Source organism: Petromyzon marinus, chromosome 77, assembly GCF_048934315.1.
Source record: "Petromyzon marinus isolate PM22_M1 ecotype Great Lakes invasive population chromosome 77, UKy_Petmar_22M1.pri1.0, whole genome shotgun sequence".
In the NCBI taxonomy this organism is placed as follows: Eukaryota; Metazoa; Chordata; class Hyperoartia; order Petromyzontiformes; family Petromyzontidae; genus Petromyzon; species Petromyzon marinus.
The window spans coordinates 2,479,202-2,494,528 of record NC_133743.1 but is presented as its reverse complement, the minus strand read 5'-3'; the positions used below and the strand labels follow the sequence as shown (position 1 = coordinate 2,494,528).

Genomic DNA, 15,327 nt, shown 5'->3' with positions numbered 1-15,327 from the left:
ACTGGGGAGGTCTGGACCGCGTACCCCAAAGCAGCCGTTGCAGCTGCATTAGCCACAGTCCTGAACCTCGTCCATTTCCCATCAGCATCAGGAGTGGGGAAAGATGCCAACCCCAGCTGCAAGCGATGATGACATTCTCGCTTGCAACTTTCATCAGCTAGCTGAGACCAGGCCACTGTGGGTTTGAATGGGGTCCTAGATGGACACCCACCACCAGAGTGGAAGAATGGCGGGCGCATCTTACAGATGACAAGCCGATGGTCAGTGGGCGGATCCGCTCCACGGCTGTTCCGTCACTATAGTCCAGCAGATGTTCTCGCTTGGACCGCGCGTGCATCCATGATGTTGTGTGGATGCACCAATGCCGGAACAGCGTGTAGGTAATTACAGTCCCATGGAGCTGCACAAAAGTCTAGCAGCCTCCTACCATTGTTATTAAGCTGGTCTGACCCATGCCTTCCGATCCCTCCGGCCCAGGTATCTGTATCATGACCCGCTTGGGAATTAAAGTCACCCAACAAGATGACTCTATCCCGAGGGGCCACTTTAGCCAGCACCTGTGACAGGAGGTCATAGAAGGCATCCGACTCATCGGCCTTGCCTGCGTCCCCCTCCACCGATCATCTTTGGTGGGGGCATAAGTAACCACCACCACCACCACTCCTCGCCTCCTGTCGATGGGCAAGCGAGCCCACAGTAGCCTGGTGTTGGTAATGACAAGCCCATGGGCTGCACAGAAGTACAGCGGTCCCCTCCTACCGTTGTTGTTGTTGTTGAGCTTGTCTGGCCCATGACTTTCAATCACTCTGGCCCAGGTGTCTGCGTCATGACTCACACGGGCATTAAAGTCACCCAAGATAATTACTCCATCCCTCTAACGGCATTGCTCATATCCACCGTAGCGGCACCGTCCGCTACCACCGAGGTAGGGGTCTAATTTTGCCGCTCTCCCACCCCACCACAAACCAAATTCACCCACCACCACCCCCCCCGCTCCGCTCCGCTCCGCACCCTCACCGCTATGTGTCCCAGCAGGTGGTCGGGTTGGCCGATGCCGGGCGGCACGCATCGCTTTCCCGGGGGCAGCGCCGAGAGGCGGGAGACCAGGGCGCTGAGGCCCACGCGCTCCAGCGCCGTCAGCAGCACCGCCGCGGCCGCCACCGCCGAAGAGGAGGCGGCCCCGGCGGAGGAGGAGGAGGCGGCCCCGGCGGGGGCCGCAGTAGCCTCAGAGGAGGCCACGGTGGACGCCACTGAGGAGGCCCCGGAGGTGGCCCCGGAGAAGGCCAGAGTAGAGGCCCCGGTGGAGGCCACAGTAGCCTCAGAGGAGGCCACGGTGGAGGCCACAGTAGCCTCAGAGGAGGCCACGGTGGAGGCCACAGTCGCCCCAGAGGAGGCGAGGGTAGAGGCCACAGTGGCCCCAGATGAGGCCACGGCAGAGGCCACAGTCGCCCCAGAGGAGGCGAGGGTAGAGGCCACAGTCGCCTCAGAGGAGGCGAGGGTGGACGCCACAGTAGCCTCAGAGGAGGCCACGGTGGAGGCCACAGTAGCCTCAGAGGAGGCCACGGTGGAGGCCACAGTCGCTTCAGAGGAGGCGAGGGTAGAGGCCACAGTAGCCTCAGATGAGGCCACGGCAGAGGCCACAGTCGCCCCAGAAGAGGCGAGGGTAGAGGCCACAGTGGCCCCAGAGGAGGCCCCGGTGGACGCCACAGTAGCCCCGCAGGAGGCCACGACAGAGGCCACAGTCGCCCCGTAGGATGCCCCGGAGGCGACGCCGGAGGCCAGGGAGAAGCTGCCCGAGGAGGCCCCGGAAGAGACCGCAGAGGAGGCCACAGTAGAGACGCCGGTGGAGGCCGCAGTGGCCCCGGTGGATGCCACGGAGGCCACGGAAGAGACGCCAGAGGAGGCCACGGAGGAAGCCACGGTGAAGGCCACAGAGGCCCCCGACGGAGCAGGAGGTGGCGGCTGTCCCAGCAGTGGCACCGGAACCACCACCAGGACGTGCCCGAGGGGTGGAGCCGCATTGTCCACCTTCACATCCACTGGGACTCCAGTCCACTGTGGTGGAGCCAGGCTGTCCACCTTCACATCCACTGGGACTCCAGTCCACTGTGGTGGAGTCAAACAGTCCACCTTCACATCCACTGGGGCTCCAGTCCACTGTGGTGGAGTCAAACAGTCCACCTTCACATCCACTGGGACTCCAGTCCACTGTGGTGGAGCCAGGCTGTCCACCTTCACATCCACTGGGACTCCAGTCCACTGTGGTGGAGTCAAACAGTCCACCTTCACATCCACTGGGGCTCCAGCCCACTGTGGTGGAGTCAAACAGTCCACCTTCATCTCCACTGGGGCTCCAGCCCACTGGGGTGGAGTCAGGCTGTCCACCTTTATCTCCACTGGGACTCCAGCCCACTGGGGTGGAGCTAGGCTGTCCACCTTCACATCCACTGGGACTCCAGCCCACTGGGGTGGAGCCAGGCTGTCCACCTTCATGTCCACTGGGGCTACACTCCACTGTGGTGAAGCTGCATTGTCCACCTTCCCCTCCACTGGTACTCCAGCCCACTGTGGTGGAGCCACGCTCTCCACCTTCATCTCCACTGGGACTCCAGCCCACTGGGGTGGAGCCACGCTGTCCACCTTCATGTCCACTGGGGCTACACTCCACTGTGGTGAAGGTGCATTGTCCACCTTCCCCTCCACTGGGACTCCAGCCCACTGGGGTGGAGCCACGCTCTCCACCTTCACATCCACTGGGACTCCAGTCCACTGTGGTGAAGCTGCATTGTCCACCTTCCCCTCCAGTGGGACTCCAGTCCACTGTGGTGGAGTCAAACAGTCCACCTTCACATCCACTGGGACTCCAGCCCACTGAGGTGGAGTCAGGCTGTCCACCTTCCCCTCCACTGGGACTCCAGTCCACTGTGGTGGAGTCAAACAGTCCACCTTCACATCCACTGGGACTCCAGCCCACTGTGGTGGAGTCAGGCTGTCCACCTTCCCCTCCACTGGGGCTCCAGTCCACTGGGGTGGAGCCACGCTCTCCACCTTCATCTCCACTGGGACTCCAGCCCACTGGGGTGGAGCCACGCTGTCCACCTTCACATCCACTGGGACTCCAGCCCACTGGGGTGGAGTCAGGCTGTCCACCTTCATCTCCACTGGGACTCCAGTCAACTGTGAAGCTGCATTGTCCACCTTCACATCCACTGGGGCTCCAGTCCACTGTGGTGGAGCCAGACAGTCCACCTTCACATCCACTGGGGCTACACTCCACTGTGGTGAAGCTGCATTGTCCACCTTCACCTCCACTGGGACTCCACTCCACTGTGGTGAAGCTGCATTGTCCACCTTCCCCTCCACTGGGGCTCCACTCCACTGTGGTGAAGCTGCATTGTCCACCTTCCCCTCCACTGGGGCTCCACTCCACTGTGAAGCTGCATTGTCCACCTTCACATCCACTGGGGCTCCACTCCACTGTGGTGAAGCTGCATTGTCCACCTTCACATCCACTGGGGCTCCACTCCACTGTGGTGAAGCTGCATTGTCCACCTTCCCCTCCACTGGGGCTCCAGCCCACCGAGGTTGTTGCAGCGATTGTTGTTGCTGGCAGAGTTGCTGGCGGGGTCGATGGTCGTCCAGCAGCAGCAGCAGCTGTTGCTGTTGCTGTTGGCGGTCCAAATGACGCTGCTGTTCCGCCTGCTGGTGTTGCAGCAGCTGCTGCAGCTGCTGCTGCTGCTGCTGTTCACGTTGCTGTTGATGTTCGCCGTGCTGCGACTGTTGTTGCTGCGACTCGAGCGACCGTTGCGTTTCCAAAGCGCCTGGATACGGAGAACATCTCGTCGTCGTCGTTGTTGCCGCCGCCGGTGCTTCAGCCACAGCCGCAACTCCGCCTGTCGCCACCGGGGCCGCAGTTCCGATAATCACCACTGGGGCTGCGGTTCCAGCTGTCGCCACCGGGGCTGTAGTTCCGGCTGTAGCTCCGGCTGCAGCCGTATCCACGGCACCCAACGCCACCGCCGCCACCGCCGCCGCCGCCGCCTCCGCGGTTGTGGCCGCTGCTGCTTTTGCCGCGGCTACGTTGCGCTCGGCCGTCGCTATGGCAACCCCTTCAGCCGCCGGCGTGCCGCCTGTAGCCGCTACAGCGTCTCCATCCGCGGCAACGGCTGTGGCGGCGACACCGCCGGCCGCTCCGGCCGCCGTTGCCGGTCCGAATGTCGGCCAGGTTGCGCCGCGAGATGTCACCGCTCCGTCCGTTGTTGACGTGGCGGTTCTGGTGCTTGTTGGAGCAACAACGGCCGTAGCGACGCAGGGTGTAGCGTCGGTTGTTGTAGTTGCAGACGAGACTGAGGTGGTTGCCGATGGTGGTGGTGGTGGTGGCGACGACGGCGGCGACAGCAGCCACTGCCGTTTGCATCCCGGGTGAGGCTGTGCGTAGCCAACACCATCCCCATCGCAACCACTGCCACAACCATCACCTCCACCGCTAAAGCCACCGCCATCACCGCCATCAACACTACAACCATTATCACCGCCAACACAGCCACCACCGCCGTCACCGCCGTCACCGCCGTCATGGCTATAGCTGTTGGTGATGTTGTTATGACTGCTGCTGTTGTCATCTTCTGCAGCCTCCATCTTGATGGGGAACGTGGGGTTGGCTCTCTCCAACTCCGGGAAATCTGCGCACAGCACACAGCACTGCTGATGAGCCCCGGGGGATGCGGAAACCACTACATAGATGCACACTGCTGATGAGCCCCAAACAGAAGCGGAGGAACAAGGAAAACAGCAACAACGCCCGGCCATTCGTCACTAAGCGGAGGTGAAGTCACCACGCCGCTTGTGCCAGGCCATGTGCACCTTGAGGCCACGTGAAGTGTCGAACGCCCGCTGACAGGAGGTCACGGGGCAGACCCAGATGCCACGGGTCGACTGACTAAGATGACTGGCTGATGCACCACCAGCCAATGCAGCCTTACCTCCCGGAGCTCACGGATGGGACATTGAATAGATCTTTTAAGGATTTATGAGCTCCACACACAATCTAGCCTGCAGGTTGAACCCAGGATGAATCGTAAGGCAGGCCAGCCTGAATGTTTCTAAACGACGCAGAAATTCCGTCAGGGCGGTCCACATTTCACACGCATAGAGAAGGGCATGAAAGTGGCCAAGAAGACCCAACGTTTTATGTAGCCTCTCCTCGGCGTGCTGCCTGGCAAGGAAAAGATAAATAATCCTTGCCAGGACCTTTCCCGGCACACTGAGGAGTGAGATGCCCCTGTAGTTGTTACAATCTGTGCGGTCCCCCTTCCTAAAAAAGGGGGACCACCACCAGGGCATCCTTTCAATCCTGCGGAACCCGTCCTGTGGTCCAGACAGTTGTGATGATGTCATGTGGGTCACTCTGCGGACAGACGCCACCCTCCCTCAGCATTTTTCTTGGGAGATCCGTCTCTGCCCGGCGGTTTTCCTGGTCTCAGACTCTGCATCGCCCCGCGCACTTCCTCCACAGATGGCACCTCAGTCAACCACTCAGAAGGGGTGGCTACTTCTGCCAATATTCGAGGCACGGCAGCCCCAGCAGGGTCGTCCCTAACCTTGCCCCAAGATGATAATTGTTTTTTTTTACCCTTTTATCTGGCAACAAAACTGACACCTTTTTTTTGACAAGGAGTCACGTTCACATTGACCACAATACCTGCGGTCGGAAACGCAAACCAAAAACGACAAACTCTGATAATGTATGTGGCACTGTCCTTGAAATTGATTGGTCCACACCCGAGACAGCTTTCTTTAGAGCCTCGTCTCACGTTGGTGTTGGACCAGAAGACGCCAAAAGGCGCACAACTCAAAGGCAATGCACCATCAGAGTATGAGAGCTCGGGGTGAAGCATTTACACCATTGGAAACCTCATTTGCCAGTAACAAAATATGATGATTGTTTTTTTTACCCTTTTATCTTGGCAACAAAACTGACACCTTTTTTTGACAAGGAGTCATGTTTACATTGACCACAATACCTGCGGTCGGAATGCAAACCAAAAACGACAACTCTGATAATTTTCGATTTAAATTTCGATTTAAAGCTTTCGTGACTGCAAGGATTCATCTTCTTTGGTTCTTTCGGTAAAGTCACGTAGAATGAGAATAAAATAATAAATTGATAAAATAAAATAACACAATAATATTCTCACGACATTTCGGCCACAACACAAGCGGCCTTCATCAGGTGAAGGGACGAGACTGTCTGGTAGGACAGCGCTGTATGTGGCACTGTCCTTGAAATTGATTGGTCCACACCCGAGACAGCTTTCTTTAGAGCCTCGTCTCACGTTGGTGTTGGACCAGAAGACGCCAAAAGGCGCACAACTCCAAGACATTATCAGAGTTTGTCGTTTTTGGTTTGCGTTCCGACCGCAGGTATTGTGGTCAACATAAACACGACTCCTTGTCAAAAAAAGGTGTCAGTTTTGTTGCCAAGATAAAAGGGTAAAAAAAAACAATTATCATATTTCGTTACTGGCAAATGAGGTTTCCAATGGTGTAGTAAATGCTTGCCCGATGATGTTACCTGGCCTGAAGGGCAATTCCCCTCCCCTAAGACCCCCACACAAATGCCCTGCAAACCTGCAGAGCAGTTTTCTGGGGATTGGAGATCAGATCAACCTTTCTTTCCCTTAAGGATGGTGGACAGGTGCGGTGCTGCACATTTCTTCTTTTGATCGAATTAAAGAGTGATTTGTGATTTGCGAGCGACCGAGGCAGATTCCATCTCCTCAGAAACCCGCAAACCACCACCCATCATCCTTGCAGAGCCGCACGGCTCTCCGCACCTCCCGAGCGAGGGCTGCGGTAAAGCCTCCTCATTCTGCGATGTTGGATACTGTCGGCAGTGAGAGTGGGAGCCTGTCGCTTTCTCTCAACCAGCCTGAACACCTCCTCCTTCAGCCAAGGTCTCTGGGGAGGTCTGGACCGCCTACCCCAAAGCAGCCGTTGCAGCTGCATGAGCCGCAGTCCTGAACCTCGTCCATTTCCCATCGGCATCGGGAGTGGGGAAAGATGCCAACCCCAGCCGCTAGCAATGATGACATTCTCGCTTGCAACTTTCATCAGCTAGCTGAGACCAGGTCACTGTGGGTTTGAATGGGGTCCTAGATGGACACCCACCAAGGGGAGTGGAAGAATGGCGGGCGCATCTTACAGATGACAAGTCGATGGTCAGTGGGCAGATCAGCTCCACGGTAGTTCCTGGTGTCAAGGACATGGGCCCACATCCGGCGTGCATCCATGATGTTGTGCGGATGCACTAATGCCGGAACAGCGTGTAGGTAATTACAGTCCCATGGGGCTGCACAGAAGTCTAGCAGCCTCCTACCATTGTTATTAAGCTGGTCTGACCCATGCCTTCCGATCCCTCCGGCCCAGGTATCTGCATCATGACCCGCTTGGGAATTAAAGTCACCAAACAGGATGACTCTATCTCGAGGGGCCACTTTAGCCAGCACCTGTGACAGGAGGTCATAGAAGGCATCCGACTCATCGGCCTTGCCTACGTCCCCCTCCACCGATCATCTTTGGTGGGGGCATAAGTAACCACCACCACCACCACTCCTCGCCTCCTGTCGATGGGCAAGCGAGCCCACAGTAGCCTGGGGCTTACAGCTTCCCACACGTCACCGCCATGCTCCCACGACCCCTCTTCTGTCCAGAAGAAGAGCCACTCCCTCTTGTCTCCTGCCCCGAGTAGAGGGACTGTCCACCCCTCATGGTGGCAGGAGCCAGAGCCAGGTCCATCGGACCTCCTGAATGCCGCAGAGATCCAGGCGGTACCGGTCCAGCTCCCGACAGAGGAGTGGGCAGCCTCTCCGCCGCAGTGAGCGTTCGAACATTCCACGTGGCCAATCGCAGGAGAAAGGTGGAGACCACTACATGGACACACACTGCTGATGAGCCCCAGAGAGGTGGAAAACCACTACATGGACACACACTGCTGATGTTGTTGTGGTTGCTGCTTCTGCGGTTGTTGTGGTTGTGGCTGTTGTTACAGTGGCTGTTGTTGCTGCGGTTGTGGGTGTTGGTGTCGTGGTTGTTGTTAGTGTTGTGGTTGTTGTTGTGGCTGTTGTTGTCGTTATCGTTGTTGTTGTGGCTGATGTTATTGTTGTGGTTGTTATTGTTGTGGTTGTTGTTGTGGCTGTTGTTGTCGTTATTGTTGTTGCTGATGTTATTGTTGTGGTTGTTGTGGTTGTTATTGTTGTGGTTGTTATTGTTGTGGCTGTTGTCGTTATCGTTGTTGTTGTGGCTGATGTTATTGTTGTGGTTGTTATTGTTGTGGTTGTTATTGTTGTGGCTGTTGTTGTCGTTATTGTTGCTGTTGTGGCTGATGTTATTGTTGTGGTTGTGGTTGTTGTGGTTGTTGTTGTGGCTGTTGTTGTCGTTATTGTTGTTGTTGTGGCTGATGTTATTGTTGTGGTTGTTGTTGTGGCTGTTGTTGTCGTTATCGTTGTTGTTGTGGCTGATGTTATTGTTGTGGTTGTTATTGTTGTGGTTGTTGTTGTGGCTGTTGTTGTCGTTATCGTTGTTGTTGTGGCTGATGTTATTGTTGTGGTTGTTATTGTTGTGGCTGTTGTCGTTATTGTTGTTGTGGCTGATGTTATTGTTGTGGGTGTTTTGTGGTTGTTGTTATTGTTGTTGTTGTGGCTGTTGTCGTTATTGTTGTTGTTGTGGCTGATGCTATTGTTGTTGTTGTTATTGTTGTGGTTGTTGTTCACCGATGAGGCGAGCCTCCCTCTGGAAGGCCGGCGTGAGGTAGGAGGTGCCGGTCAGGCAGTAGACGTAGCGCTCCAACACGTACCAACACATCTCGTAGTAGAAGGGGTACCGGAACTTAGCAGGTACCTACTCATGTACACACACAGACAGACATACATACACGTAGATACACACAAAGACACACACAGACAGACACAGACACACACATACACGTAGATACACACAAAGACACACACACAGACAGACTCAGACACACACATACATATAGATACACACAAAGACACACACACAGACAGACACAGACACACACGTACATATATATACACACAAAGACACACACAGACAGACACAGACACACACATACATATATACACACAAAGACACACACACAGACAGACACAGACACACACATACATATAGATACACACAAAGACACACACACACACACACAGACACACACATACATACATATAGATACACACAAAGACACACACACAGACAGACACAGACACACATACATACATATAGATACACACAAAGACACACACACAGACAGACACAGACAGACAGACATACATACACGTAGATACACACAAAGACACACACACAGACAGACACAGACACACACATACATATATACACACAAAGACACACACACAGACAGACACAGACACACACATACATATAGATAGATACACACACGGACAAACACAGATATAGATACACACAGACACACACATACATATAGGTAAACACACACAGACACCACCCCCGTGTCTCTCCCCCCCCCCGTGTCTCTCCCCCCCCCGTGTCTCTCACCCCCCCCCCGTGTCTCTCCCCCCCCCCGTGTCTCTCCCCCCCCCCGTCTCTCCCCCCACCGTGTCTCTCTCCACCCCCCCCTGTCTCACTCCCCCCCATGTCTCTCACGTGTCTCCACCCCCCGTGTCTCTCTCCCTCCCCCCCCCGTGTCTCCACCCCCCAAGTGTCTCCACCCCCCCGTGTCTCTCCCCCCCGGTGTCTCTCCCCCCCCCCGTCTCTCCCCCCACACCCCCGTGTCTCCCACCCCCCCCCCGCCGTGTCTCTCCCCCCCCGTGTCTCTCCCCCCCGTGTCTCTCTCCCCCCGTGTCTCTCCCCTCCCCGTGTCTCTCTCCCTCCCCGTGTCTCTCCCCCCCCCCCCCCGTGTCTCTCCCCCCCCCATCTCCCGCCCCCCCCCCCCCCGTGTCTCTCCCCCCCCCGTGTCTCTCCCCCCCCCGTGTCTCTCCCCCCCCCCGTGTCTCTCCCCCCCCCGTGTCTCTCCCCCTACCCCCCCGTGTCTCTCCACCCCCCCCGTGTCTCTCTCCCCCCCCTCCCCGTGTCTCTCCCCCCCCCCCCCCCCCATGTCTCTCACGTGTCTCCACCCCCCCCGTGTCTCTCTCCCTCCCCCCCCCCGTGTCTCCACCCCCAGAGTCTCTCTCCCCCCCGTGTCTCCACCCCCCACGTGTCTCTCCCCCCCCCCCGTGTCTCTCACGTGTCTCCACCCCCCCGTGTCTCCACCCCCCACGTGTCTCTCCCCCCCCCCCCGTGTCTCTCACGTGTCTCTCCACCCCCCGTGTCTCTCACGTGTCTCCACCCCCCCCGTGTCTCTCACGTGTCTCTCCACCCCCCCGTGTCTCTCACGTGTCTCTCCACCCCCCCGTGTCTCTCCCCCCACCCCCCCGTGTCTCTCCCGTGTCTCCACCCCCCCCGTGTCTCTCACGTGTCTCCACCCCCCCGTGTCTCTCACGTGTCTCTCCACCCCCCCGTGTCTCTCACGTGTCTCTCCACCCCCCCGTGTCTCTCCCCCCACCCCCCCGTGTCTCTCACGTGTCTCTCCACCCCCCCGTGTCTCTCACGTGTCTCCACCCCCCGTGTCTCTCACGTGTCTCTCCACCCCCCCGTGTCTCTCACGTGTCTCCACCCCCCGTGTCTCTCCCCCCCACCCCCCCGTGTCTCTCCCGTGTCTCCACCCCCCCCGTGTCTCTCACGTGCGTGCGGTCCTCCGTGTCTCTGATGCGCAGCTGCATGGGGATGTTGAAGGAGTGGAGAAAGTTGCCTCCGAACACGAGCGAGTCCTCGGGGGTGAACACCGCGTGGATCCAACCTGGCAAGGGTCAACTAGAGGGTCAACTAGAGGGTCAACTAGATGGTCAACTAGAGGGTCAACTGGAGGGTCAACTAGATGGTCAACTAGAGGGTCAACTAGAGGGGTCAACTAGAGGGTCAACTAGATGGTCAACTAGAGGGTCAACTAGATGGTCAACTAGAGGGTCAACTAGAGGGTCAACTAGATGGTCAACTCGAGGGTCAACTAGAGGGTCAACTAGAGGGTCAACTAGAGGGTCAACTAGAGGGTCAACTAGAGGGTCAAATAGATTAACTAGATGGTGAACTAGAGGGTCAACTAGATGGTCAACTAGAGGGTCAACTAGAGGGACAACTAGAGGGTCAACTAGAGGGTCAAATAGATGAACTAGATGGTGAACTAGAGGGTCAACTAGATGGTCAACTAGATGGTCAACTAGAGGGTCAACTAGAGGGTCAACTGAATGGTCAACTAGAGGGTCAACTAGAGGGTCAACTAGATGGTCAACTAGAGGGTCAACTAGAGGGTCAACTGAATGATCAACTGGATGGTCAACTAGAGGGTCAACTAGATGGTCAACTAGAGGGTCAACTAGATGGTCAACTAGATGGTCAACTAGATGGTCAACTAGGAGGGTCAACTGAATGGTCAACTAGAGGGTCAACTAGATGGTCAACTAGAGGGTCAACTAGAGGGTCAACTGAATGGTCAACTGGATGGTCAACTAGAGGGTCAACTAGATGGTCGACTAGAGGGTCAACTAGATGGTCAACTAGAGGGTCAACTAGAGGGTCAACTAGAGGGTCAACTAGATGGTCAACTAGAGGGTCAACTCGATGTTCAACTGGATGGTCAACTAGATGGTCAACTAGAGGGTCAACTAGATGGTCAACTAGAGGGTCAACTAGATGGTCAACTAGAGGGTGAACTAGAGGGTCAACTAGATGGTCAACTAGAGGGTCAACTAGAGGGTCAACTAGAGGGTCAACAGGATGGGTCAACTAGCCAGACTAGTGGTGGACTAGTGGTGGTGGTGGACTAGCGGTGGTGGACTAGCGGTAGTGGTAGTGGACTAGCGGTAGTAGTGGTGGTGGACTAGCGGTAGTGGTGGTGGTGGACTAGCGGTAGTGGTGGCGGTGGACTAGCGGTGGTGGTGGACTAGCGGTGGTGGTGGACTAGCGGTAGTAGTGGTGGTGGACTAGCGGTAGTGGTGGTGGTGGACTAGCGGTGGTGGTGGTGGACTAGCGGTGGTGGTGGTGGACTAGCGGTATAGTGGTGGTCTAGCGGTAGTAGTGGTGGTGGACTAGCGGTAGTGGTGGTGGACTAGCGGTAGTAGTGGTGGTGGACTAGTAGTGCTGGACTAGTAGTAGTGGTGGACTAGCGGTGGTGGACTACTCACCCGAGGTGTATAAGGAAGGTGTGTCCCTGCGTGAGGGTGACTCTCTCACAGTCGTCCACGCGGTCACCCAGGAACTCCTCGCTCTGTTTGCCCGACAGGACCCACTGCTCGTACACCTCAAGGTTACGAGCAGAGGGGGGCACCAGCCAGAACACCTGGGGGGGGGGGGTCACCGGGGGGGGTCACGGGGGGAGGGGTCACCGGGGGGGTCACCGGGGGGGGGGGTCACCGGGGGGGTCACCGGGGGGGTCACGGGGGGGTCACCGGGGGGTTGGTAAGTTACCAATGGGTCAGTGGGTTACTGATCCAGCAGTGGAGAGACTGGTGTGATGGTACAGTAGCAGTGGAGAGAGACTGGTGGTGATGGTACAGCAGCAGTGGAGAGAGACTGGTGGTACAGTAGCAGTGGAGAGAGACTGGTGGTACAGTAGCAATGGAGAGAGACTGGTGGTACAGTAGCAGTGGAGAGAGACTGGTGGTGATGGTACAGTAGCAGTGGAGAGAGACTGGTGGTGATGGTACAGTAGCAGTGGAGAGAGACTGGTGGTGATGGTACAGCAGCAGTGGAGAGAGACTGGTGGTGATGGTACAGTAGCAGTAGAGAGAGACTGGTGGTACAGTAGCAGTGGAGAGAGACTGGTGGTGATGGTACAGTAGCAAATGGAGAGAGACTGGTGGTGATGGTACAGTAGCAGTGGAGAGAGACTGGTGGTGATGGTACAGTAGCAGTGGAGAGAGACTGGTGGTGATGGTACAGAAGCAGTGGAGAGAGACTGGTGGTGGTGGTACAGTAGCAGTGGAGAGAGACTGGTGGTGGTGGTACAGTAGCAGTGGAGAGAGACTGGTGGTGATGGTACAGCAGCAGTGGAGAGAGACTGGTGGTGATGGTACAGTAGCAGTGGAGAGAGACTGGTGGTACAGTAGCAGTGGAGAGAGACTGGTGGTGATGGTACAGCAGCAGTGGAGAGAGACTGGTGGTGATGGTACAGTAGCAGTGGAGAGAGACTGGTGGTGATGGTACAGTAGCAGTGGAGAGAGACTGGTGGTGATGGTACAGTAGCAGTGGAGAGAGACTGGTGGTGATGGTACAGTAGCAGTGGAGAGAGACTGGTGGTACAGTAGCAGTGGAGAGAGACTGGTGGTACAGTAGCAGTGGAGAGAGACTGGTGGTGATGGTACAGTAGCAGTGGAGAGAGACTGGTGGTGATGGTACAGTAGCAGTGGAGAGAGACTGGTGGTACAGTAGCAGTGGAGAGAGACTGGTGGTGGTGGTACAGTAGCAGTGGAGAGAGACTGGTGGTGATGGTACAGTAGCAGTGGAGAGAGACTGGTGGTGATGGTACAGTAGCAGTGGAGAGAGACTGGTGGTGATGGTACAGTAGCAGTGGAGAGAGACTGGTGGTGATGGTACAGTAGCAGTGGAGAGAGACTGGTGGTGATGGTACAGTAGCAGTGGAGAGAGACTGGTGGTGATGGTACAGTAGCAGTGGAGAGAGACTGGTGGTACAGTAGCAGTGGAGAGAGACTGGTGGTGATGGTACAGTAGCAGTGGAGAGAGACTGGTGGTGATGGTACAGTAGCAGTGGAGAGAGACTGGTGGTGATGGTACAGTAGCAGTGGAGAGAGACTGGTGGTGATGGTACAGTAGCAGTGGAGAGAGACTGGTGGTGATGGTACAGTAGCAGTGGAGAGAGACTGGTGGTGATGGTACAGTAGCAGTGGAGAGAGACTGGTGGTGATGGTACAGTAGCAGTGGAGAGAGACTGGTGGTGATGGTACAGTAGCAGTGGAGAGAGACTGGTGGTGATGGTACAGTAGCAGTGGAGAGAGACTGGTGGTGATGGTACAGTAGCAGTGGAGAGAGACTGGTGGTGATGGTACAGTAGCAGTGGAGAGAGACTGGTGGTGATGGTACAGTAGCAGTGGAGAGAGACTGGTGGTGATGGTACAGTAGCAGTGGAGAGAGACTGATGGTACAGTAGCAGTGGAGAGAGACTGGTGGTGATGGTACAGTAGCAGTGGAGAGAGACTGGTGGTGATGGTACAGTAGCAGTGGAGAGAGACTGGTGGTACAGTAGCAGTGGAGAGAGACTGGTGGTGATGGTACAGTAGCAGTGGAGAGAGACTGGTGGTGATGGTACAGTAGCAGTGGAGAGAGACTGGTGGTGATGGTACAGCAGCAGTGGAGAGAGACTGGTGGTGATGGTACAGTAGCAGTGGAGAGAGACTGGTGGTACAGTAGCAGTGGAGAGAGACTGGTGGTGATGGTACAGTAGCAGTGGAGAGAGACTGGTGGTGATGGTACAGTAGCAGTGGAGAGAGACTGGTGGTGATGGTACAGTAGCAGTGGAGAGAGACTGATGGTACAGTAGCAGTGGAGAGAGACTGGTGGTGATGGTACAGTAGCAGTGGAGAGAGACTGGTGGTACAGTAGCAGTGGAGAGAGACTGGTGGTACAGTAGCAGTGGAGAGAGACTGGTGGTGATGGTACAGTAGCAGTGGAGAGAGACTGGTGGTACAGTAGCAGTGGAGAGAGACTGGTGATGGTACAGTAGCAGTGGAGAGAGACTGGTGGTGATGGTACAGTAGCAGTGGAGAGAGACTGGTGGTGATGGTACAGTAGCAGTGGAGAGAGACTGGTGGTGATGGTACAGTAGCAGTGGAGAGAGACTGGTGGTGATGGTACAGTAGCAGTGGAGAGAGACTGGTGGTGGTGGTACAGTAGCAGTGGAGAGAGACTGGTGGTGATGGTACAGTAGCAGTGGAGAGAGACTGGTGGTGATGGTACAGCAGCAGTGGAGAGAGACTGGTGGTACAGTAGCAGTGGAGAGAGACTGGTGGTGATGGTACAGTAGCAGTGGAGAGAGACTGGTGATGGTACAGTAGCAGTGGAGAGAGACTGGTGGTACAGTAGCAGTGGAGAGAGACTGGTGGTGATGGTACAGTAGCAGTGGAGAGAGACTGGTGGTGATGGTACAGTAGCAGTGGAGAGAGACTGGTGGTACAGTAGCAGTGGAGAGAGACTGGTGGTGATGGTACAGTAGCAGTGGAGAGA

General features: G+C 56.3%; 2 protein-coding genes across 2 annotated transcripts in view; both read right to left on the bottom strand.

The window, feature by feature from the left end:
* LOC142905313 (uncharacterized) overlaps nt 1–10,934 on the bottom strand; it is a 41,096-nt gene extending 30,162 nt beyond the window's left edge. Inside the window, exons 1-3 of the mRNA XM_076056746.1 lie at nt 10,776–10,934; nt 8,772–8,898; nt 1,018–4,682 (exon numbers count right to left, since the gene is read on the bottom strand). Coding sequence (XP_075912861.1) covers nt 1,018–4,682; nt 8,772–8,898; nt 10,776–10,814 — 3,831 coding nt within the window. The 5' untranslated portion in view covers nt 10,815–10,934. The remainder of the gene's footprint in view (nt 1–1,017; nt 4,683–8,771; nt 8,899–10,775) is intronic.
* A 150-nt stretch (nt 10,935–11,084) lies between these two features.
* The window catches only part of LOC116958405 (lysine-specific demethylase 2A-like), a 29,456-nt gene continuing 25,213 nt past the window's right edge, over nt 11,085–15,327 (bottom strand). Inside the window, exon 9 of the mRNA XM_076056682.1 lies at nt 11,085–12,427. Coding sequence (XP_075912797.1) covers nt 12,269–12,427 — 159 coding nt within the window. The 3' untranslated portion in view covers nt 11,085–12,268. The remainder of the gene's footprint in view (nt 12,428–15,327) is intronic.